Consider the following 26108-nt stretch of genomic DNA (forward strand, 5'->3'; position numbering starts at 1 on the left):
CCACAAGATCATTAACCTATCGGAAATTAACCATCTTTTTATTAATATTTTATGTGTATGTATGTTTTTGCCTGCATTGTGCCTGTGTAATGTGTTCTACGCCTGGTGCCTATGGTGGCCACAAGAGGGCATGGATCCTCTGGAATTTAGTTAGACATGATTATGAGTTGCCATGTGGGTGCTGGAAATTGAATATGAGTCTTCTGGAAGAGCAGCCAGCCAGCACTCCTCCCCACTGAGCCATCACTCTAGCCCCAATAATTTCTTAATATAAGTATATTTAAAGTATGTTTTTGAGTGAAATATCATAATTTTAATTTTTGTTACTTTTGAGACCTCTCCTTGTGAAGCTGACCTTAGACATTCTATTCCCCTGTGACAGCCTTCACCAATATCAAATTACAGTTGGGTGCTCCCAGTACTGGCTTAAAGGTCATACTTTTCTATCAATTTTTTTTATTATTTTATTTTAGAAGCACTCTTATTTACATATCCATCCCCCCCATTCCCTTGACCTCCCATCCTCCCACGCTCCCCACCAACCCCCCAAACACTCCTCAAGGGATAGTGAGGCCCTCCACAGGGGGCCGTCAAAGTCCCTCACATCATTTCCTCACATCATTTCAGGCCATACTCTTCCTCACTTACCATTTTCACAGTTTGTTTAAGTAAAGAACCCAATAATGTTCACATACTGCAACTGACTGATAGGCATCCATGAAGCTCTAGAGTTCTGCCTCCTGTGATCTCTCACTTGTTTACCTGTTTTCTTCCCCCTTGCAACTTACTTGTTGAAGATGGTAGGTTTGGCTTGGGTCCTGGAGAATTAGAGTCTAGATATTGCCTATTACAACTCTGTATATAACACAGCTGGTTTTGTTCCCACATTAAAATTGCTAACTTAGCCTGATGGATGACAGTATTTCTTCCACTGTCAAGGCTCAGTTACACAGAGAAGCCCTGTCTTAAAAAACAAAACAAAACAAACAAAAAAAGGAAATGAATAAACTAAACAGGAAGGGGGTGGGAAAGAAGGTGTATGCAAATGTTGTCCCTTTGCTCCATCTTAAGACAAAAATAAACATCCTATTTGAGTTTTTAAAAATAGACTTTGGATTGGAACAATACAATGACTCTTTCATGGAAGGCTTCAGGAAATGTCTGCCTAGAGGTGGAGATATTTTCTTCCCATTGTCTGAAGAGACTGATGAGGTTTCTTCAGTAATCATGCAGCCCTCCTATATTATAGGTTTTTGGTACGTCTCATATTCAGTGGGACTTTATCACGCCAGCCCTCATTTTGCCTTTTATTTTATTTTACTGAAACAAGGACTCACTAAGTTACATAGGCTAGCCTTGAACTCACTGTGAAGCTGAGGCAGGCTTTGAACATGTGATCTATAGCTTTAGAGCTATGATTATAAGCTTGGGTCACCACCAACCAGGCTGGTGGCCTTTTAACTTTATTCAGCTAAAACCCCAGATAGCCCTTCTTTCCAAGCCCATTCCTCATATACACTGAGCGTTTCACCCTAAGGGAACTCAGCTTCATTGGATATCACTGCCTTTTTAAGCTTTTCTAGTTCATCCTCCAAACTCCAGAAATAGCCAACCCAGCTCTGCCTACATAGCAATGATTATTTATTTATTTATTTATTCATTTATTTATTTATGACTGGGTCTAACTATTTAGCCCAGGCTAGCCTCAAACTCTACCGCTAGCTGCTGGGATCTATGAACAGTACCTCCAAGCTGCATAGAGGCTTGTGATTTTTATCGAAGGTCGGCCGGCCTGGAGCTTGGAGAGGATACGAATGCGCTAGTATTTTAAATCTTTCAAGGGTTGGGCATGTTTTATCTTGGGTATGGACGTGCAGAAAATGCACTCTGCCCTAGCCATGTAAAGTGGGAGCCTGACTTCAGACTAATCAGAGGAATGACCGCCCCACACTCTTAGAATCTTAATGTACCCTTAGAAAACGCTCAGTGCTGGCCTAGGTACTGTGTTCACGTTTGCCTTGACCTTACTAAATCATGGAAGGCGACTCCAACGAGGGAAGGTTTTTTTTTTTTTCAGTTTCCTGCACGATTACTCAGGTGGCTTTTCCTGTTTCTTCTCTCCCTTCTGGACCTGGGTCCTGTAATTACTATTGCAGAAACCTGGAAGGATGCCTGCTCTCCCGGCACAGTCTCCTCCGCTCCCTCCCCCCACCTTTTTCTCCTTTTGGCCCCGCCTCCGCCGCGCAGCCCTTAGCCAGCAGCTAGACAGCTGTGTTCAATCAGAAACCACTTACAACTCCAGACGATTCAAAGGGGGAAACTTCGGCGTGAAGTGCGGCTCGGCTCCGGCTCTCTCCAGCTTTTTCTGCCGGGAACCGGAGGCACGGATTGTCCTCGCACCACTGCCCAGGCTTCTCCCGGAGGGTGCCCGAGCTCTGCCGGGCGCCAACTCAAGCTGCCCGCCTGCCGGGTAATGGGGATCTGCGTGGTACTGTAGGAGAGTCGAGGTGGTGCGGAGGGTGGCATCGTCCAAGGGACTCCGCTGTGGGCGCGCGGGCGGGTCCCGGCGCCGGCTCGGCCGCTGCAGCTGCTGCGAGCGCAACCCTCTTGCCCAGCCTCGCGCAGCTATGGCTCGCTGGTGAGATTCCAGCGGGACTTTCCGTGCGGAGCTTCTGCATCCTCCCTGGTCTCGCTGCTGTCCTGGGTGAAAATGGCTGTCTAGACTGAAATGTGCTGGCGGGGAGTAAGCCCAGGCTATCCAGCCTAAGCCAGGCTCCAACGCTCCGAGGTTCTGGGAACGAGCCTGGCTCTGAAAAGTGCAGGCATGAATTCTGGAGTTGCGGTGAAATATGGAAACGACTCCTCAGCCGAGCTGAGCGAGGTAAGGAACGGTTGAGGTCCGGAGCTCGGGTTTCTGTGCCTCCCTCGGCTTCCCGCATCACCCCTAGTCATTCCCTACCCCACCCCTGGTGATCCCAGGCTGGAAGCATCGCAACTGAAGACTGAGGATTTTTCTGGATCTTGTTTTAACTTGTGCTACTCAGAATCCGACCTGAACTGTCTTGATATTTCGCTCTGAACCAAGTGGCTTTAGAAAATAAACAGCTCTCCCCGAGCCACATAGGCGTTTTATTCCCAGGAGTCTGGACCCCAGTCTCTTCACTCCCACCTCCCCTATTTTTATACTACATTCCTTGAGGCAGTCGGAACGCTGAGCTTAAAGCCTCAGTAACTAATTTGGTGGGGCCGGGCGATGGCTGTACTGGAGACCAGGAAAGCACCGATTATTAAACCTCTCACTTGGTGCTGCGTTTGTTGGGGTTCAGGCAAGGTGGTCCCTTCCTGGGTAGAGACGAATGACCTGCACGAGGGAGGGGTGTGGGGAGGAAGCACATCAAAGCCGCTTGGAACTTTATTTCCTGTCAGGGTATGGACTCCTGTGTCTTTGAGGGCCACATTTGCAATTCCTGGGCTTGCACTGAAGTGTTTGGGACCGCTTTGAAATTTAATCTGCATCAAACAGTATGCAAATATGTGGGCAGTAAGGTGCTCAAAACCACGTTTTGAGGGAAATAGTTGTAAGGATATCAATGAAATATATGAAAAGCGGTGGGAAACATAAAACCAGGTGTTGAGGGCATAGGGAGTCTCTGTTCTTAATACCTTGCCTGGGTCTCAAAGGTCATCTGTGCCGCTTAAAAGTACGACTGAAAAGAGGAAGGTGGACCAGAGGAGAGAAATGAAAATGAGTGGGAAGCAAGCCTTGGTGTTGTCAGAAAATACAGAGAAAATGAAAGTATGCCACTTTTGCAGAGGGGCTGTTGATGGAGAAAATCCAGGGGTGGCTGCCATAAACTCCATCGGGCTGTGGCAGTGGCCAAAAGGGAAGGGATAGCCCTGATGAGCACCCCGTGTCATGCCTCTGTGCAGTTCATGCACTGGCATGGAATAGCATGTTGAGGTGTTAGCTGTATGCAGCAAATATTTTGATCCTAACTCCCCGGGTTTACAACCCCCAATCCCCCCCCCCGGATGTGAAAGGCTAGAGAAATGCTGAGTGAGAATGGGATTTTCAGATGGAAGTGAGAGAGGAGGGACAAGGAACGAGGTGAGTTTCGCCAGTTTTGTATTTAGGGTAAGAACCCAGAGTCATGCTTCATAACTAAGCCAACTGAGAAGTATTTGGCTGTTATTTTCTGACCATTTAATAACGGAAACCCACTAAGGGTTATCTCCTGGAAAGGGTTTTTGAAGGCCCCCTTTCTTCAGCCTCCCTAATGTAGCAGCTTGAAATCTGTCACCTGAAGGTACTTTGAGGAAAGAGCCAGGAACAGTGCAGGTGGCTGAAATGCAGAATGGAGATGTAGTTTTACTTGAACAGCGGTAGCATTGCCAATGAGTGGGTATGAAGAGCTCAGAGTTTGGGACACTGGAGCTCATAGAAAGCTTCCCATTCTTGGTCTAGCTATATTAATTAATCCTTGTAAAGTTTGTGACCCAATGAAAGAATTGAGGATGCTCTGTGGTCTTCCTTTGACTGGCAAAACCATATTTGAGATTACATGACATGTTCTTGTCCTTAGGGAAACCATCAAGGCTTCCTGCCAACAGTACTCTCCTCACCAGAGTTCCTGCTCTTGTCCTCAAGATGTGTCCATTCAGTTTGTTTACTTTCTCTAGAACCAGTTCTAGTCCCCATGATTTAGTTGTTCTTCTGTCCTTGTCCAGTCCTCCCCCTACCCCCCCCCCGTCTCTACCATCTGTGCTTTCCTGTAGGTTATATAGTTGCAATAGTCAATCGAGGAGATTGCTAATTTTCATTATTGTACTTATTTAGAAACTTGGTAGTGCAAGAAGAGGCGTGTGGTTCATTCCTAGGAATCCTGAATGGCAGTTCAATTTATCTGAATAACTGCTCTGACAGTGATCCTTCCTATGACATCCACAGATCTAAGTACACTTACTTGTATTTCTCACACTGAATCTTTGGTATAGTCTCCCCCTCCCCAACCCCCCTGGTGTGTGTGTGTGTGTGTGTGTGTGTGTGTGTGTGTGTGTGTGTGTGTGTGTGTTAATACTGGTTTTCCTTTGATACACTGCCAGGCAAACCCTTCCCCCTTTGTGGTTGATTTCCCCCTCTTCACCTGGACTAATGGCTAATAAAACACTCAGGGTCCCTTTTAGTATTCCTTATTGCCCAGGAGCCTGGAGGCTGTCTGGAGGTCATTGGAGGGAGTAACATGCTGGGTGAAATACATGTTGTTAACTTGGCATTTCTGGAGCAGGATGGTCTCCGAAAGGACCAACCATTGTCCCAGTGTCATCAAGAAGAGATCACTTACTGGTATTGACTTGTGAGCTTAACCTTTCTATGGGAGTCTTCTAGCTTTAGCCACGGGAGGCACTCTTTGACAATAATGTTGACACTGAACAAGAGGAAGTGGCTTTAGTTTCTGGCTGAAGCCTGCTCACACCCTAGTGGGAACAGCTAGCTTTTCTTTGGTTACCAATGGACAGATTGGTCTGTGTAAGGCACTAGAGACATCTGTGGGAGTATGGCTACCAGGACCATGACGTTGGGAGACCCAGTGCTTAATGTTCACTACATTTTTTGCAGGTTGTTTTGCGGGTATAAGAACCAATATGGAAACAGGAAATTCCTCCACATGTTCCTTTTGTCTGTTTAAATTGATTGTTTTGTAACGCTTTAGTTTGAATGATAGCATTTCAAGATCCTATGAGTTGATTACAGGAGGGTAAAATGCCTCCATCTATGAACATTCAAGTTTATTTTTATTTCCACTGGAAAATGCTTGCACCAAGTTTGCACTGACAAAAGCAGCAGTAAGAACGAATCCAGAAGGTGCTGGAAATTCAAGAAGCACGAACTGCTGATCTGTTTTCTTAGCTGTTCCCTGTCCCTGCAGACTTTTCTTTTTAACATGAGTTTAAAGAAGGATTTCATCATCAGCCAAATTAAAAATGCCTTGAAAAATTAAACGATTAACTTTTCAGCCTCATGCCCCTCACAATCGGGAAGCAGAATGGGTCACACTTTGAATAGCATTAAATTAAATTCTGCCAAAGCTCAGCAAGGGAGTACTTTGATACCTTCCTCATTGGTTTCAGTATAGGCCAGCAGTATTCTCTCTCTCTCTCTCTCTCTCTCTCTCTCTCTCTCTCTCTCTCTCTCTCTCTCTGTTGTGTGTGGCCACTAATGAGGTGAAGTTTGTTTCACAACCAGTCACTCCACTTGGCTCTTAGACCAAGTCAGGCTTTGGAAAAAGAATGTCTTGAGGTGCAGCAGTATTGAGATGCAGCTCAAGTTCACTCATCCTTGAGGAGTAGATATCTGCTTGGTCTAATTGTCTGGTAGACAGCTACCTATATATGTGGAAATGTCAAAATGTGTTTTTGAAGTTTTCCATTTCCCAATAATCCTTAAAACCCCTGAGATGAAGAGATGCTATTTTCTTCAGGAAACTTCTGAAACAATCAACTTTTATTCTTTGCATTTTTAGCATTACTGGAACAATGAATGGGCAGAAATCCTCCATCATTGCTTGGCAGAGACTGCCCACTGCTGAAGTGATAGCTGTCTTCTGTCTGTCTCTTTGAAGCCTTTTCAAGGGTTCAGTCTACTCCCAACAACACCCCCCCCTGTGGCTTTATTGACACTCTAATTAATATGCACACCTCTCTGGAAGAAAGTTGTTGTTTGCATAGATTATTTTGTGTACATAGCCATGTCATGGATATGCTTATTCTTGACCACAGATTAATTACATCAGTATTGCAAGCAGCTTGAAAGAGCACCCAGTTTCCTCATGCTCTATATTTTGTGTGTCTCTGTCTTTATAGACTCGCATGGCACTGTAATAAATTGCTTAGTGCAACAGCATTGCCAAGACATGATGTGGAGTTTGGCGCATAGGTTCTTGTCTTACAGTTGTTTGATACCTCAAGTTGTTTGCTTTCCTTCCTGGAACTGATGTTGAATGCTTGGTTTGAGATTTTTTTCCCCTCATGTTTTCATTGTCAATAGCTATCTAACAAACTTGTACTAACTGGCATTTTCTAAAGCACTGCTCAGACCACTGACATGCCAAACTGTTAAAAAAAAAAAAAAGCCCATAAGAGACATTGTCATAGTCATGATATAGATACAGAAAATGAGACATAAAAAGTGAGACTAGTGAAATAGCTTAGTGGACAAAAGTACTTGCCACTCAAAACCTGATGACCTGAGTTCATGTTCCAGAAGCCTCCATGGGAGAAATAACTCCTGAAAGTTGAAAGGTGTCCTCTGACTTCCACACATGGATGCATACACACGATCTTTAGTCTGTGGGAGGGTGTCAGATCCCCTGAAACTGGAGTTATGGACAGCTGTGAGCTGCCATGTGGGTGCTGGGAATTGAACCCAGGTCCTCTGGATGAGTAGACAGTGCTCTTAATCGATGAGCCATCTTTCCAGCCCTGATTATACACCATCTTACCAAGACTGAGCAGCCCGGAAAAGGTAAGCTTTGACATGGTGCCCAGGCTGGCTTTCTCTACAGTGGCACATTCTACACTGCTTCCTTTCATTAGTTTCTGTTACAGCCCTCAGCTTCTGATCACATGTTCTTAGAAGGGAGTAATTTATTTAATAAACCAGTTTCACTTGGTTTGTATTGTAATCCCTCAGCAATGCTCAGAGATGTGTTTTTGATAACAATGAAATGGATATGATTAGAGTGAAGGGCCATAGCTGCTGCCCTCAGCCTTCCAGGGGCAAGAAGAATTCCAGGCATTGAGTTTCCAGAGCCTGAAAGCAGATGAGTTGATAAGAGTGGAATGATCCTCGTTTAGCAGATGAGATAGCGCTGAGGACTGGGGCTTTGAAATTTGAGGTACCAGAATGAGGAGGATAAAGCTTCCCCTGTCACCAGAACTAGGACTCATCCTATCCCTGCCAGTAGAACTCTGGTTCCTATTATAGTTGGCCAAATCACTGTGGGGCAGAGGCTGATGATGTTGGCAGCTAAGGCTCTGTGTGGCTAATGTGTACTAACTGTCACGGTGAGGCCAGGTGTCAGATGAAAAGTAGATGGAGATAAGGATGGGTGTCTGTGGTCAGAACCAGGTGGATATCAAAGTAACAGGAGAAATTGTGATATAAGAGCAGGTTGGCTAGGCAGGGATTAGGCCGGTGATAGGTGATAAGTGAGGTAGCAGAGCGGACGGGGAAGAGGAAGAGAGAAAATGAATACAAGAATTCTGGGCTCAGTGTGGGCTTGAAGCTTTTAACTCCTACCCAAGACTGTTTGCATCTTAAGGAAGTTCATGTTGGTACAAGATTTGAGATGCCAGGGTGAGTGGGTAGACTTAACTGGAGTAGGGAATGTCATAATGGTGATGCTTAGGAAATAAAGCCTTGGGTGCTTAAAGGTGATTTCCCCAGTGCAGTTCACAAGGAAGGCTTCCTCCTATGTGAGGAGGGACCTGGGAAGTCTAATCTGCATTCATAGCAAAATGAAGCTGTCGATGAGCACACCCTAGAAAAGCAGGATTGTATCTTATGCATTACTTACATTCTGGGAGAGGAGTCTGTGTTGGCAAGATAGTAGACCTGGACAAGACTAAAAATGTATAAATGGATAAATAAATGCATAAAACTCCAAACTTGTAGGACACGGGTTATTTACGAGAATGTCATGACACATCATATGTGGTTGTTTTTTGTCTCTGATTGAACCAAACTCCTAGCAGTGTTCTCTTTCATTCTTTAAAGAAAAGTTACCTGGATTGCACAAACAAGTTACATTAGCAGAGCAAATATTGACCAGATCACAGAGCTCCTCTGTCTTTCATATGAATGTCCTTTTTCTCTTGCTGACTAGAAACGGCTAAAGTTATTACACAGGAGAAAGAGGACTCTTTTTTTGGAAGGCTTACATTATCATAATGAGTGACTAAGGTTGTTTCAAGACAGAGCTTAGGTCAGCAAAGATGGTAAGCCTGGAGAAAGAAAGTCCCTTAGAAAAGAAATTCCGAAATTAGCAGCTATTGATTCATAAAGAAAGCTGTAGGTTTGGCTCATTGATGTTGCAGTAAAAACCTAGGTTGTTTGGGAAGCTTGTGAACAGAAAGACACTGGGTGCTTGGGTTGGCAGGATATTGTGAGCAGAGACCTGGTCATGAGATTTTGAGTGTTTGAATGCGGGGTGAAATAAATGGGCTTGAATCCAAAAGTTCTCATGTTTGACTCGTAATAAATAGAAACTTTCTTGCAGCCTTTCAGCATGTGTATGTTAGTTAACCTCAACTGGATTTATGAAATGTATTAGAGTGGTTATCAAGGGGAAGGATGCCAATGTGGAAGGAGAGCGCCCTGCAATTAGGAAAGCAACAGCATCTTTGGTTGGTTGACTGGGAGAGTGGGAGTAATTGCTTGTCATTTCTTTCCTATGAGTTTTATGAACCTGTTTGCAAAATACTTGATTTCCTTGGACTCTTTGTTCTCCTCCTTATACCCTTGTGGCCTCTGTAAGCTAGTGCTGTCTCTGCACATTTGTGTTCTGAACACCTTCTATAACCCACATGTGTAATTGTCTTCTTAGGGACACGCTGAAATCTTTAGCAGCCCATCCTAAGCAAAACTAATCACTTGATTTTCAGCTTCTATTTGATAGGTGAGGGGGGCAGGACATTGACAGACTTCAAAGTTGCCTGTCTGCAGTGATTCCCAGTAGTTTAGTGTGAGAGGTGAGATGGACTGACTACTTTTCTATTTGGGTTAAGGTATGTATTTGATGAAATTTAGTTTGATCATTTATGTCTGCAGCTTGCTATCTCTTCCCCACCCATTTTTCAGTAAATATCATATGGCAACTGCTCTCTTAGGTCTGCTGTGCAGCAAACACAGCTGAGGGAGTCTTCCTTCTGACAGACCTTACATTCTGATGGGATCCACACGATATACATTTGTAGTTGTATGTTCAGTGATCTGTTCTGTGGAGGAAGAGGGAAGGATGCGCTATTGTGATCAGGGAAGACCTCTCTATTGAAGTCAGTCACTAAGATCTGAAAGGAGGCAGGGGCCACCCAGAGGCAGAAAATGGGGACGGTTCCTTCAGACAGAAGCTAGAGTCTGTCTGGTGGGTTTAAGGGGCATCAAGATGATGGCACATGGAGCAAAGGAGCATGGGAGGAACTGAGATCACAAATGGCACATAGAGCATGAGAAGAGAAAGAAGAGATGAATCTACAAAATTGTTTCCCGTTGCATCACCTCGGGCTTCCTAAACCCTGGGGAAGAATATGGGTCCTTCTGGAGATTGCTGAATAATGGCCTGATTTTATTTTTTCAATCTTATACACACATACACACACACAGAGGAACACACGTATATGTATTTTGTTGATGGTGTGGACATGATGTGTGAGATGTGGGAAAGAGAAATATTAGCAATGACAACAGAAGCCCTAAAGCTAGAACTGGAACCCAGGAGGTTGTATCTCCAGGCAACACAATGCAGAAGATGGTCCAGTGTCCAGTGCTTATCCTTTTGCTCAACTTTTAAATTGTACCGTTTTCTATAACAGATATAATTGTGCCATAAAAAGCTAATTATTTTGGGATATGATAAGGACATTTGAATGCATTCTTCCCTTACAAAGGAATATTTCCCTTAAAAGGAAAGTACCAAGTGGCATGGACACTGGCCAAGAGTGATTTGAAAGTTGCTGTGCCTTGATTGATGGGTCAGTGCTGATGGAAGCAAGGTAGATTTTGAATCAGCAAAACTGGGCTCTGTGAAACTTCAGTGCCTTAGAATCACCCCCACATGTCCCAGCCCCCTCCCCCACCCCACTTCATCCCACTCCCACCCCATCACCCATTTTATCACCAACCTTAATACCACTTGAGTGATTTATACCAGATACAGCTCCAGGGAGACCTGAAAGCTGGTGCCTTTTTATTTGTGGAAAGCTGTTTGGCAATGAGATTGTGACCAGGACTTGCCTAGCTGCTTGGCAGTGAGATGTCTGGTAATCGTGCAGTCACACAAAGGGATGCTTATCTTTGGTACATTGTCTTATCCAAACCTGATGAGGAGACCGAGGTCTGAAGCTAGCTAGCTGGCTGAAAGATCAGGCAGAAATATAGAACCATTTTTTCTTTGTTAAACATACACGTTTTCATCTCTTTCTGCCTCACTTTCTTTAACTGTATTTTGGGATATTCTCAATAAAGCGCATATTTTGTAATCTTTATTTTAAGAGGGAAAATTCTAATTCTTTGGTGAATCTTACCTATTTACAACAGCTCCATAGCTCACACTATTAAAATAATTAGAATTATTTTTAGCTCTAACTTAGATTTGGGGTGTATTGTAATTTTCTCTCAGTAGGTGTTTTTTTTTTTTTTTTTTTTTTTTTTTTTTTTTTTTTTTTTTTTTTTTTGCGGGGAGGTGTTTCGAGACAGGGCTTCTCTGTGGCTTTGGAGGCTATCCTGGAACTAGCTCTTGTAGACCAGGCTGGCCTCGAACTCACAGGGATATGCCTGCCTCTGCTTCCCAAGTACTGTGATTAAAGGCATGTACCACCAATGCCCTGCTCTCAGTAGGTTTTTTACTAATACTGAGTGTTTGTTGGGTCTTATCAGGTTGAGGACTACAGAACAACAGTTGTGTTCTGTTTGGGGGACTAATGAGGTGGGCTGACTGTTCACTGGCTTACCATCTGCCTTCAAGCTTCTTGGCTGTGGGGTGGGGGCATGTGATGGTGATGATGATAGGAATTCTTTATATCAGCTGCTTTTTTGTTCATGTCTGATTTTGTCTGCATAGGTCTTTGTGCAATGCTCCCTCTTTAGTATTTCCCAATGGAGTGAGGCTTACAAGGGAATCACTTCTCTGTATAAAAGAAATGTTGGTTGCCTCTTCCCAGGAGACTCCAAGATCCTGGGGAGTAAGTGAGTTTTGATTCATTTGGGGGGCAAAAATACCTTTCACGGATGGACACTCTGCAGTTGTGTTCTGAACGGACAATCTCTAGCCAAGTTAGGAAAACACAGAGTTAAGAATTATAACCAGGCTGTGTGAAGAGTTGTGTTTTCCAACCTCACACTGTGATTTCACAGTTGCTAGAGAGGAATTCTCAGAGAGAGATTCAGCAAGAGGGGCCTGTGGAGAGTCGCCAGGAAGTCTGAGGCTGGCCTGCTAGATTAGATAAAGGTTATTTTTAATTTCTTGGTGCTCAAAATCTAATCCTGGTTAAACCAAAATCAAATTTATTTTCACGCTTGGTAGGGAGCACTCCGATTAAGTGTTTGGCTGAGGACACAATAGACTAGGAGGGTTTGGGGGATGGTTGTGCCCCTGCTAGAGGGGGTGAGTTGCTTGGAACCAGGGCAGGAAGATTTATTTGCAACATGGAGTGGGCCCATTTAAAAACCAATTTTGGGATTTATTCATTATTTTTACTTTTTTGTTTGTCTTAACCCACCATCTCTCCCTCCCTGTCTTTCTTTCTCTCTCCCTCCCTGTCCTATCCCTCTCTGCCCCCTCTCCCTTCTGCTTCCTCCCCTTTCCTTCTTCCCTCCCCATCTCTTTCTCTCAATCTCCCTCTCTCCCTCCCTCCCTCTATCTCACTCTGTCCCTCTTCTCTCCCTTTCCCCTCTCCTGAATGGAGCAGAAGCCCCTATTCCTTTTGGCACACTTGATAGAGTGACTTCAAGCCTGCTTCTCACTTAGGGCCCCTGAGCTGTTGTGAAAATGCTTTCTGACTAGTGTAATTGCTGATGCTGATAAAGCTGCCTTCAAAGACCCACTAATTCCCTAAGTGTCAAAAGTTAGAAGTTTTTCTTATTTGACATTAAAATGACACCAACTAGCAACAATGATGACATATTAGGCTCAAGATATTATGTTCAGTGTCTAGGAACGGGCCTCTGATTTTTGGCCATTCTTACTGACTTCTCCAATAGGTCATGTTTCACAGTTTGTATCTGTAAAATCATATGTTTGTAGAGCTTGAAATCATAGCCCTGCCACTTCCCAGCTGGGTGATCTGTGAAAAGTTACCTTTCTGGGCTGTGTGTTCCCTTTTATAAAGTAGTGATAATAAGTGCATACCCCTCCCCACCATGAAGACTGGGAACACAACCCACTGTTTATCTTTGTGTAGTCCGTGGTTAGTGGTAGATCTTTCAGCTGTGGTAATAATGACATAGCTCACTACAGTGCTTACTCCCACAGTAAGTGCCAACTGGGGAAGTGCTTTATAAACAGAGGCATTAATAGCTGTAATAGCGAGCACTGATGGAATTTAAAAGGAGTCCATAAGTGTAGGCTAACCTGTCATGAGAACAATATCCAGGAATCCCGAGATCTTCTCTGCCTGCTGATGCTTTTCCTCCCTGGATATCCATGCCAAAAGTACAGGAGCTTGGAAAAACCTTCATCCAAATATAGGCCAGTCTGAGGTGGGTTTATTCTTTTTAAAGGATGGTTATGATGGATTTGACTTGTCTTTGGAAATAAAGAGAATTTGTCTTAAAGAATGTTAATGAACTAAGGAGTCTAAAGACTAGTTGCTTTACTTTTTTTAAGTGTGTGTGTGTGTGTGTGTGTGTGTGTGTGTGTGTGTGTGTAGTTGTTTTTTGTTTTACTCTTTTGGGGCCCACCACCCAGCTCCCAAATAAATACACAGAGATTTATCCTTGCTTATGAATGCCCAGCCTTAGCATGGCTTGTTTCTAGCCAGCTTTTCTAATTTACATTATCTGGTTTTTCTTTCACTACATTTTGCCTCTGGGCTTTTTACCTTTCTCTATTCTAAATATCTTTCTTTCCTTCTTGGTGGATGGCTGTATGGCTGAGTGTCCTGGTGTTTTCCTCTCCTCCTCCTTTTCTTGCTCCTCCCTCTTTGCTCTTCTCTCAAGACTAGATTTCTCCTCCTATTTATTCTCTCTGGCTGACAGCCCTGCCTGTTTCTGTCTCCTGCCTTGCTATTGGCCGGTCAGCTCTTTATTAGACCAATCAGGTTTTTTAGACAGGTAAAGTAACACAGCGTTACAGATTTAAACAAATACAATATAAAAGAATACAGCACATCTTTGCATCATTAAACAAACATTCCACAGCATAAACGAATGTAACACACCTTAAGCTAAGTGTGTGTATGAGCGTGCAAGCACTCATGTGTACATTTGGTATACTGAGCAGAGGTTGATATCTGGTGTCTTCTCTTACTCTCTAGAAAACTTTTGAGACAGGTCTCTCTTTGAACTTGGAGTTCCCAGACTTTACTGCAAGCCCAATGGACCCTACCTCTTAGGTTTACTCAATGCTGGGTTCATAGATGTGTCCTGTGCCCAGATCTTTCACATGGATACTGGGGTAGACTTGGGTTCTTGTGCTTGCATGGCTAGCACTTTACTTGCTGAGCCATTTCTCCAGCACCTACATTTTTGTTTTGAACTTGTCTAATTTCGTTCTGCCTATAGTGTTCTCAATTGCTTTTGTATGCAGAAACTGAGCCTAGAAGGCAAAACATGGGTAAAGGAGAGCATGATACACTACCACCTGTGACTCAATGAGGCAGCTCTGTAGAGGACTGTTTGCATAGGCCATGTAACAGTTGCTTCAGTTGGTGAATTCCCCTGAAAGTTGCAGGCTATGGCAGTGTGGGTGGGATTGGAGCTTTGCTTTGGAGTGGCAATGGTTGCAGGAGGAGGAACATCTGGAGGTCAGAACAGAGCTTTGGTTAAGGAATTAGAAAGGATTTGGGATGTGCCTCAAGGCAATAAAGATCTCTGTTTCTCTGAGTAACTGGGTTTTGTCTGCTGATCAAAGGGGAAGAAGTGCTGAAGAGTCAACTGGGATTTTAGAGTTGGTGAAGAGCTTACTTTGTTTGCCAAGGGGAAGGAATCTAGAGCCAGGCAGGTGAGAAAGATCCTGATGGACTTCGTAGCTCTAAGCCTTGGTTGGTTAGCATCGTCTTTAACCTGGTCCTTTTCAGGGCTGGAGTTTTTGAAACCCTTGACTCTACTTCCTGCTCCATTTCTGTGGTATAAATTATCACCTCTAATTCGTTCCTTTACAAGTTACCTAAAAACTCAGGTCCACCCAAGTAACAGTCAGGTAAAAGGAGAAGCACGGGTCCCGGATAATGCGGATAATGAAGAACCTTCTTGTAGTCAATATTCTTCCTCCTCCTCCCTTCTGTTGCCACAATTGAAGCTGCTGCCAATGCCTGTCCCAGAAATACTCTTTCTCTCTGGTGACAGCAGCTCATTTAGACCAGTAACAGCTCTTTGTCCAAAAGGCTTCTCTCACCTCCCAGTTAATGCCAAATGTAAGATCTGACAGAGTGCTAACTTACCTCTTAGCATTCTTTAATATGATCTTGCTTGTTTACCCACCTTGGAATATCTCTCAAGAGCTTCTTTCTAGTTGGGAATGGTCAATGACTGGGAAAAATGATTTCTCCTCAGAGTAGTTTTGCAGTCAGTGTGACTAGACATATAATAGTTAAGAATGATAAGAAGTGAAAAGTGAGACTACACTAGGAGACAGAGAGAAAAGGGATTATATAGGGTGGCTACCTTCACTTTGACCAATGATGTGAGGACCACGTTCACTGTCCCCAAAAGAAGATCCTAGCAGCCCTTCCTTTTTTTTTTTTTTTTTTTTTTTCTTCTGAAGATGAGCCCCTAGTGCCAGCTTTCTGCACTCTTCAATGGACTGGGATCCTTGAGCTGCACTTCCAGCTGAATCCCAAGACTGAGTGTGGCTCTAGGAATCCTCTCAAAAAGAGAAGAGCACAGTCAAATCCTGGACTGCCAGAACATCCCAGGAGCTGAAAATGCAAAGGACAGGAGTGTAGAGAGCTCCTGATGCTTAAGATCTTTCAACTTCACAATGATAGAAAAGTGGTTCAGGGACACCATCCTGCACATTTTGCTCTTTGCCTTGGTGGTGGCGAGCCATAGCTTCTAGTCAGCCCTGTGACTGTGAGGGTTCCAACCCATAGTCCCCAGTGTATTGTGCTGCTAAGCAGTGGTGTTTCTAAGTTAGGTGGACTGAATGTGCTTTAGCTGACAGTATTTTTAAAAAAGTCTGTTTATCTGAACTTTATGGAAAGTCAAGGGATATCTGTATTGATACTATGCTGAAATAGTGGAGCACTATGGTGCAAATAATTTTTTGCTTCATCATCTAACTATTCCCACCATTTGAAAGCTAAATTTGGGGATGGGAAGATGGTTTATATTGGATTGAGTGCTTTCTTTCCAAGTCTGACAACCTGAGTTCAAATTCCCAGCACCCATGTAAAAAGCTGGACATAGCAGCATGCTTCTGAAATCCCAGTGTTGGGGAGGTAAAGACAGGAGGACTTTTGGAGCTTATTAGTAAGCCAGTCCAGACAAATCAGTGAGCTGCAGGTTCAGAAAAAGACCCTTTCTCAAAAAATGGAGAGCAATTGAGGAAAGCACTTGACATTGACTGCTGGACTTCATATGTACCTGAACATATGTGTATGCATGTACACAGCTGAATATGTACTTTTAGAAACATGTTCTCTTCCATACAATAAAGCCTTAGTTGTTTGATGGACCACAGGAATAGTTCCATTATCCCAAAGCATCTCGTCAATAGTAATAGCATTGCTAACTGAATATTTCATATTGATATTCTGGTTAATGAGAAGTAAAATTATGAGAATTCATGAGAATGGCAACCTCTAGAACCTGTAATCTTATAAAAAGCCGCTTTCCAAATTAGAGAAGAATCTGTGGCATTTAAGGTTGGGGTCTTGTTTCCAGCTGAAGGTTAAGGGAATTATTCTCCATAACAATATTCTATGTATATCAGTGTCCTGTCTGAAAAAAAGACCTTTATCATACAGTGGGAACTCCACACTGCAGTTAAAATTCATTTGCAACTGACAGAAATATATTAATTGCTTTTCTTTGGTGAACTATTCTTATTGCAATAGGAATGATAGAGTTAAAATTCACTGGACTAATTTGAGTTTTTTTAAATGTCAGAGTTCATTGTGCCTTTATGGAGTTCATGAGGTATTCCAATCAAGTTTGGGTGACAGGGCAGTGTCCATGTAAAAGGTCACACATTCAGATTCCCCAGTAGTAAAATGTACTACACAAACAACCAGGCCATAATGCTTTGGTGATCAGACTGTCTTGGATCTTGATACTTCCAAATTGGATAGCAAAATCACATAGACTTTGTACGTGCTTTACCACTGAGCTATTCCTCTAGTCTCTCCCAACATGGGATTATAAACTTTTGGGCAGCACAAGCTAGCTAGACTTCAAAAGTAGTGAGAATGAAGGGAACAGTTGTAATGCCCAGGAATACACTGTGTGTGGGTTTTGTCACCCCCCCCATAACCTTTGACTTCAAGTTACTTAACCTTGTGGCCATTGTTGACCACTACTCACCATTAAGTTTTAGCATCCAACCAACTCATCTAATGTCAATACCCTCAAGATACCTGACTGTCTTTGGACCTCATAGCATCACATTTGCTGCTTCTACTAGTTATCTTATCCATAACCACAGCCATGGCCTTTCTACCCATAAAGCTTAACATTAAGTACTTGAAAAGGTTCTTGATGGGAACTTGATGTTCCCATCTCATGTAGGTTTTAGCCCCTCTCCTGTGCACCCACTGCCTCAGGCATCACTATTTCTGGCAATTAATGCACTAACCAGGCCTGTAGCATTTTATGTCTATTAATTATCAGTGATCTTAGCTATTGCGCAATGCCTTCCTGTGAATTTTTATATTACTACTGTCCCATGAGATGTGTCTTAGCTGCAGGGAGAGTTTGCAGTGAAGGATGGAACATTACATTAGGGTCTTGCTCAAGGTTCCATGTGTAGGTGACAGGGCCAAGTTTAAACTGGAGCTTTATTCTGTAAGCCCCTGCTGCTTGTTCTATACATATTACTTTCTCAGGCTTTTGGAGCTTAAGTCTATAAAACCTTGTTCATGGGTTGTGTTAATCCTAAAATTTTTGAGAGGAAGACCAGTTCTACAATTTTGAGCCAAAATTGAAGCAAGCTTTGATTAAATACTGACTAGAATGGACTCTGGTCAGGTCCACTCTGGGATCCCATCAGTGGCCCTGATTCATGTTTTGCAGGGTTTTTTAAAAGGCAAAACCCACAATTCATTGCATTTCTCATCAGGTCCAATCAGGGGAAAGCATATATCATGACTTATTTCCTGCCTATGTACTTCCTACCTACATGTGACCTAGCACATCTGGTGTAGTTGGTTCAAACAAACTTCTTTAGGGGAGTGAAAACATGTGGCTTTGTTATTTCCCTAGAACTACAACTCCCACCATTCCAGGAAAGTACCTTGTCCTTGGACAAGTGGGGCTTCCAGGTTGACTTCGGCTCTTAGATTTGGTAGATTGAAGTGGGCTGATAGGTGTTTAAGATTGGAGATCTCATAATAAAATCCAGTCTGTGGAGAACTGAGTCTGGATTTGGACATGTTGAGTCTGAGGTGGCTGGTAGACATCTAAGAGGAGATGTGCAGTATAATGTTAGATATTTAGGTAAAACAGACTAGGATTGGGGAATCTTTGGTTTCCATCGTTCTTCATTTAAAATGCAGGTGGTTGATGGAGTTCTGTAGTCTCTCTACTGTTGGTGGTTTTCCTTCCTGTATGCAGCAGCATGAAGAAAGGCAAGTAGTAAGTACAATGTGGACTCAGATGCTGGTCAAAGCACCATAGCCTTCTCATATATAATAAACATATGCTTATGACTCAGAATCTACTTTCAAAACAGTATTTTTTTAGAATACCATAGTTTTTATTTAAATTAGAAGCAAGCTTGTTTTACATGTCGATCCTAGTTCCCACTCTCTCCCCTCCTCCCATGCCCACCACCAGCCCCCATCCCATCCCCTTTCTGCTCCCCAGGAAGGGTGAGGCCTTCCATGGGGGATCTTCAAAGTCTGTCATATCATTTGGAACAGGGCCTAGGCCCTCCCCCGTGTGTCTAGGCTGAGAGAGTATCTCTCTATGTGGAGTGGGCTTCCAAAGTCCATTCGTGTACTAGGGATAAATACTGATCCACTATCAAAGGCTGCATAGATTTCCCAGACCTCCCAACTGACATCCACATTCAGGGGGTCTGGATCAGTCCAATGGTGGATTCCTAGCTATCAGTCTGGGGTCCATGAGCTCCCCCTTGTTGAGATCAGCTGTTTCTGTGGGTTTCTCCAGCCTGGTCTTGACCCCTTTGCTCATCACTCCTCCTTCTCTGCAACTTGATTCCAGGAGTTCAGCTCAGTTTTTAGCTGTGGGTCTCTGCTTCTCCTTCCATCAGCTACTGGATGAAGGCTCTAGGATGGCATATAAGGTAGTCATCAATCTCATTATCAGGGAAGGGCATTTAAGGTAGCCTCTCCAATATTGCTTTGATTGTTAGTTGGTGTCATCCTTGTAGATCTCTGGACATTTCCCTAGTGCCAAATTTCTCTTTATACCTATAATGGCTCATCTATTATGGTATCTCTTTTCTTGCTCTTCTCTATTCTTCCCCTGACTCAATCTTCCTGCTCCCTCATGTACTCCTCTCCCCTTCTTCTCCCCTTCTCTTTCTCATAAGTCCCTCTCCCCTCCCCTCATGCTCCCAATTAGCGCAGGAGATCTTGTCCCTTTCCCCTTCTCTGAGGGATCATGTATGTCTCTCTTAGGGTCCTCCTTGTTTACTAGCTTCTCTGGCAGTGTGGATTGTAGGCTGGTAATCCTTTACTCTATGTCTAAAATTCATATATGAGTGAGTACATACCATGTTTGTCTTTTTGTGACTGGGTTACCTCACTCAGGATGGTTTCTTCTTGTTCACCCATTTGCCTTCGAATTTCAAGATTCCATTGCAAGATGGGGTATTTTTTTTTAAGTCTTGGTTCTTTAATATCATTTTAAATAATAATCTGATTAGTCTCACGTTGTATGAAAGGGTCTCCTTGTGGCTTAAAGAAATGGCAGAAAGGAGTAAGTTAAGCAAGTGTAGTGTAAATGTAAAAGTAATTCATGTCTATGAAACTTTGAGAAATAGATTGGTAACAGTCTTGTGAGCCTACTATCAGGTAGTATTTTTGGCATATATTCTTTTAATTAGTATCACTTATATTGAAATTTTCTGATATTATATGCTGTGTTTCTTCACATCTTTATTGATACATTTTCTTTTAAGTTTCAATTGTCAGGCTTATACCATATATTTAATTGGCTATTGAACAAATAAATTGCTTTAATTTTTTTATGTAATTGATCGACCTATATGACTTTCTCTTCTTTTACAAAGCAGTCCTCTTTTAATTGTAGGGAATATACTAAAAGACTCCTTTTGAGTACCTGAAATGGACAGAATTGGCACATACTGTGTTTATTCTTGGAACTACATACCGATGACCAAGTACAATTTATAGTTTAACAACAGTAGCTAATCGAGCAGTATATTATAATAAGTTATCCATCTTATATATGTTTACTTCTTCAATTTTCCATTTAATATTCTAAAAAACTAAATTTTATTGATTTTGAGTGCTTGTGTATGGTGCACACATGAAAGCCAGAGGACAACCTGCAGGAATCAACACTCTACCTACAGTGGATACCAGGGATGGCACTAAAGTCCTCAGACTTGGCAGCAGGCAAACTACCCAGTGAGCCATCTTGCTGGGCCACCATTTAATAATTTTGAACCATAGTTGGATGAAGGTAGCAAACTGCAGGAAGTAAAACTGTGGAGAAAGACAAGGTGTGGCGCTTTAAGGGAAAATAAGAGGAAAGCCAAAGAGAGGCATGGGAAGAGGTTAGGGAAAATGTGCTTAAATGAAGCAGCTGAGGAGTATATTGTTCAGGGTTAGTCTCTGATCTTACAGAATTCCAAACAAGGATACCATGATGCCCTGGGTGGTCTTTGTACAGAAATCCAAAGATATAAAGGTCAGTATTTTAAAAGACTCAACAACATGCTATCTAATAAATTGGAACCATCTGCTGTTCTACCCGAGCCTGCTTACTTTAGCTTATGCCTGCTGCTGAAGAATGCCTTTCAAATGGTGAAGGGGTGTTTCAGGTGTGAAAAGCAGCTGGGGCAGAGGGTAGAGACCATAGATCCAGGAATCAGCTTCAGAGCCTGCTGCTATGCCAGCTCCCATCCTGGGTACCCATAGGGACCAGAGTGACTGTGGCTACTGTGGCCTTGACATTCTGATTCATGGGGTATGGAGGTGGGGGTGGGCGTGAGTTTAAGTCACCAAGAGAAACTAATTTTAGAATGTTTTGAAAAAGTATTTCCATCTAATAATATGACTCTCTTCTTAAATACAACTGTCTGGACCAATCTAAGTGTGTGTGTGTGTGTGTGTGTGTGTGTGTTGGGAATCATACCTAGGGTCATGAACATGCTAGGTCTGTTAGAAAGGAAGACATTCTAAAGACACACTGTGCCTCAATCTATCAGTCTACTGAAACAATGGACCCCAAAGAAAGTGGAATTTCCCAAGGAATCCTGCTGTGAGAAGGAAAAGGTAACCAGCAAGATGAGGAATCAGTTTACTAGAGAGAGACTGAGCACAGTTGTAACAACTCCTCAGACCTCTTTACAGGAAGGGACTGAAGCCCAGATAATGATGGGTCAATGGAGGGCGGGACCACACCTTGACCAGGACTGTTGTTTAAACTTTGATCTCAGTTCAGGACCTCTGAGAAGACTGTAGAAGGAGTGGGTATTCAATGGATCTCTTTGTTACTCTTCCCAGTGAGGTCACATTGAATGAATCCCCTTTTCCTGCCTTTCAAACTTGGGCTTTTTAATGGGTTATTGAGGAAGTGTGGCTGGATCTGGCTTGGGGCATAGGTTGTGACCCCCAGGTTCTGCAACATTACCTTTGAGCTCCTACCCCAGCCCCTGTGGACCAGCCTAAGATTCCTAGAGCACAATAGAATCTTACCTAATCACAGGAGCTGCAGTGTCTTATGCTACTGTGTCTCTGCTTTAGTGGTGACTTCCTGTAAATAACAAGATGATTATCACTTGGAAGTCCCCAAATTGAACTGTTTGCTGAGCACAACTCTATAGTTACAGGCCTGACTTAATTTTTGTTTAAACTGGATATTACCAAAATGCTAATCTAAAACATTTAACCTACTGATTTGGCAATCCATGCCATGTAATCAATTGAACCAGGGAAGCTGAGTAGAGGCAGAATGGAGGAGGGTCAATTGTAGCCTCCCCTGGTGTCTTTGCCCCCCCCCCCATTCCCCATCCCTCCACCCTCCTGTTAGGAACTCATTAATTCCCTTGCCTACTATGGATGGTTCCCTACTGGCAGCTCTGGTGACCAGTATAGTTTTGTTGCTTTCCGGAAGTGAAGGAAAGGCTGCAAGCTGTGTGAGTGAAACCATCTGCAAGCTGGCCTTGTTTTTTCTCTGTTCCCATTACTCTGGCACACTGAACGCCAGGCTGGAAATCCAGGCATGGCACAGGAGCTGTCAGAGCCTGGCTTACTAGCTAGAAATGTCATTCAGCACAAATTTTTCTCACGCCTCAGATGTAACATTCATTCAGAAAGGAGTATTTATAAAAGTGGAAACAGTGGATTGTGGGAACTCGGATGATGAGAGCATTCACACTTGCTTGATACCAGTAAGGTGTGAATGAGGCCTGTCTAAGGGGATGGTAGTAGAAACCTGGCCATTTGGATGATGGGAAATAATTTCCAGAGTGCTAGTCTGGATTCAATTTCATTAGCTTTCAGAGTACTTTTAGTCCAAATTAAATTATCTGAGCTCAATACAGATGTTTCCCTACTGTTTTTTTTCCTCCTTTCTGGAAACCAAGTTGGCTTGCTAAGAATTAGACCCCCAGTAGCAATGTGGAGGGAGGAGCAGAGCAATTTCTAATGCCTGTAATTGGAATTCCTGCTTCATTCTACTACTACATGTTGTGACAACTCTGAGGCTGTCGCGTAGGAAGTGAGTTCTGGGTTTAGCCTGCCAGAAGTAAATCCCTGTCTTGGCAGTCTGCAGTTCTAGAAGACACCGCCCTGCCTCATAGAGCTATTGGTGACCATTGTTCAGCCATGTATGAGCAGAGGTAACTTCCCATTGATACCATTCATATACACATCAGTCCCAAGAGGCGCTCATGATTAGGGTAGAATTAGGATTATGGTGTGGTTGACAGTCCTGGGAGGCTGGAGGAGGAAGAGATAGTATATTTGGTGACAGAGGAGCTTCTTAGACTTTCCCAAATGATGCCATCAACCACTGTTTGCGTTCAGTTTATTATGAACAAGGAGATTGTGTCTCTTTGTTATCAAGGCCATTTGCATAGTGTTATTTTTATAAATTCCTTGATTAATACAGTTCAACCATGAAAATATCTTTTTTTTTGTTCTCATTCATTGAAGCTGGTTTTACCTAGCACCACCAAGTGTTGACTTCCACCCATTTTTTGAAACTCAAGTTCTGTTTCATGTGTTCACGCTCACTTGTATTTTTATGTATGTTTTAATGTGACTGTGCCTTGTTTTTTTTTTTTTGTTGTTTACATTTTGCCTCCTTTACAAGCTTACTATTTTCAGCAGCTGGCATGCCTGGTACTTTGTGTTCTGCTGTCCCTCTGTAATACTTAATATAGTACCAGAAATCAAAGAAAAGCCAATTGAGAACGGTGCTATCATGCAGCAGACATGACAGAATAAAGCTTGACCTCTATCTTCATAGAACATCCTACAATATCTCAGATCTCATCTGGGAACACCTGCCCTATATGTGGCTGTTTAGAAACCACTGAACAAGTGGTGCTCTGCTGACCTGTGGTATGCTGGAGATGATACTGGGACTTTGCCTGCTGGAAGGGGAAAGGACATATGTTTTTGGTATTTCCACTATCAGTAGGACCCACACAATGATTCTGCAATTGGTAAAAAGACATTTTCTTATTTTTGGAAGAATTCTCCCCTCCCTTCTCTAGTTAGTGTCCCCTTTGGCACAGGATACCACAACAAGAAAAGCAGAGTTGGAGATTCCTTTACATTCTTTCTAGTCTCCTGGACCTAGTATCTGTGTCTATTCATTTGCTAATGGTTCCACAACAGTGAAGCAGTAATAAGCACCAACAACTTTGTTCCTAACTTCTTTCCTTATTTTTACAGTTGCTGTGGTCAGTGGCCTCAAGAATTGGGTGCCACCTGCTTAATATCCTTTGTGTGTGTGTGTGTGATTCTGTGCTGCCTTCACACTGTAGTGGTTTTATTAGCTTGAAATTGAAAATGCAGATGAAGGAAAACAGTAAAAGCAGCCTCATCGGCTATGATGCACTAATTCCCCAGAACTGATTCACAGAAGTGTCTCTTTGCAACCTGAGCTTTATCTAGTTCATTTTTAAAAGAATTGTTAATGTATCTTGGGGGCAGAATTGGCTCTTAAATTTCAAAAAGTTAATTATGTTTTGTGTCCAGTGTTGTCTGAATCCTGATGAACTTCTCCTGTCCCCAGGTTAGCTGTTGGAAAGGGGGTTGCATACCATCATGAACAAGTATGTCCTGGTAATTGCAAATCATTGAGAAAGGAGTGGTGATATTTTGCTATTAAAAGAGTTTTCTACCACTTGGTTATGCTAAAATGAGCATGAGAGAGTCTAATTTGAAATCAAAGAAGGTAATTATGCTGCTTCTTTATCATTTATGTAAATCTGTTAGGGAAAGAGGAAGACTGAAGAACACATTAACCTGATAGGATGAGAAGCACATTCATATTCTCTCTCCCCACCCCCCACCCGTGTGCTCGAGCACTGAGGCTAAAACAGTAGCCACACGGTATTTAAATGGATATGCTTAAAGATCACACACAGAACAAATAAGGCCATGTCGCTGGATCTCCTGTGTTAGAGACAATGGTTGCTGCCTCACATTTGGGTACCTCGTTTGATGTTTGATAAGGAGCTTCATTGAAACAGTGATTTAAGTAACATGCCCAAAGCCACAGCATAAACAGCCGAGCCTCTGATTTGCATTTCCCTTCTGGTACAAACTAAAACCAAGAAAACAACAAAAATTAAAAATCAAATGCAAGCAAGTGAAAGAAAAACCTTGATTTTTAAAAAGGTATTGCATTTATGTGTGCAAATACACACATGCTAAGGGGCATGTTGGGAGGGAGGTCAGAGGACAACTTGAGGTCAGTTCTCTTCTCCCATCATGTGGATCTCTGGGATTGACCTCAGGTCCTCAAGATTGGCTGCAAGCCCCTTTACCCACTGAGCTACTCCACAGCCAAACAAACTGTAATTTTTGATGCAGAGAACCATGCTGAAAGCAACAAAATAGTTATTTTGTTAAGTTAGGTTAATCAGACCTCTTTGACTATACAGACTTTTCTGTTTGAGTTTCTGTTAAAGGTTGCATTCCTTGCTAGGCAGGCTGGTCATTTGTTTCTACTAAATTCTTTTCTAAGTTCTCACTAAGAAACTCCTCACCCAGGAGGAACACTGTAATGAAGTAAGTTTTCTTGGGGCTGGAGAGGTGGCTTAGCAGGTAAGGATTGCTTACTACTCTTCAGTCCACAATGCCCAAACCAGGAAGCTGGAAACTGCCTGTTAACAGGTTCTGAGGATCTGACACCCTCTGCCTCCTCTTGGTTCCTAAACTTGTGTTGGTAAACACACAAATATGCAAAGTCAATCTTTTAGAAACTGGAAACTCCCTTCCCTTTCTTATAATTTGTTATGCTGGTGACTGAAATCTGCTGATTCCATCCCTCCCTCCCTCTCTCCTCTCTATTCCTACCTTCCTTCCTTCCTTCCTTCCTTCCTTCCTTCCTTCCTTCCTTCCTTCCTTCCTTCCTTCAGATAGGACCTCACTATCTGTATAAGTTACCCAGTTGGCCTTGAACTCAGTTTCACTGTGTGGCCCTCATGGTCCTAGATTTTGTAATCTTCCTGCCTCATTCTCCCAACTGCTAGTTTATAGGTGTGCACCACCTTGCACCACTATTTCTCAGTTTTCAAACAGAGGCCTTATAACCAACCATATTCTTATCTAATCTTATA

The 26108-nt window shown here is 42.9% G+C and overlaps 1 protein-coding gene across 2 annotated transcripts in view; it reads left to right on the top strand.

The window, feature by feature from the left end:
- Positions 1 to 2260: 2260 nt before the first annotated feature.
- The window catches only part of Mcc (MCC regulator of WNT signaling pathway), a 233508-nt gene continuing 209660 nt past the window's right edge, over positions 2261 to 26108 (top strand). Inside the window, exon 1 of one of the 2 annotated variants that reach the window (XM_027400844.2) lies at positions 2261 to 2881. In XM_027400844.2, coding sequence (XP_027256645.1) covers positions 2825 to 2881 — 57 coding nt within the window. In that variant the 5' untranslated portion in view covers positions 2261 to 2824. The remainder of the gene's footprint in view (positions 2882 to 26108) is intronic. The other variant, XM_027400845.2, reaches the window with a different exon arrangement.

This window comes from Cricetulus griseus, chromosome 2 (genome assembly GCF_003668045.3).
Source record: "Cricetulus griseus strain 17A/GY chromosome 2, alternate assembly CriGri-PICRH-1.0, whole genome shotgun sequence".
In the NCBI taxonomy this organism is placed as follows: domain Eukaryota; kingdom Metazoa; phylum Chordata; class Mammalia; order Rodentia; family Cricetidae; genus Cricetulus; species Cricetulus griseus.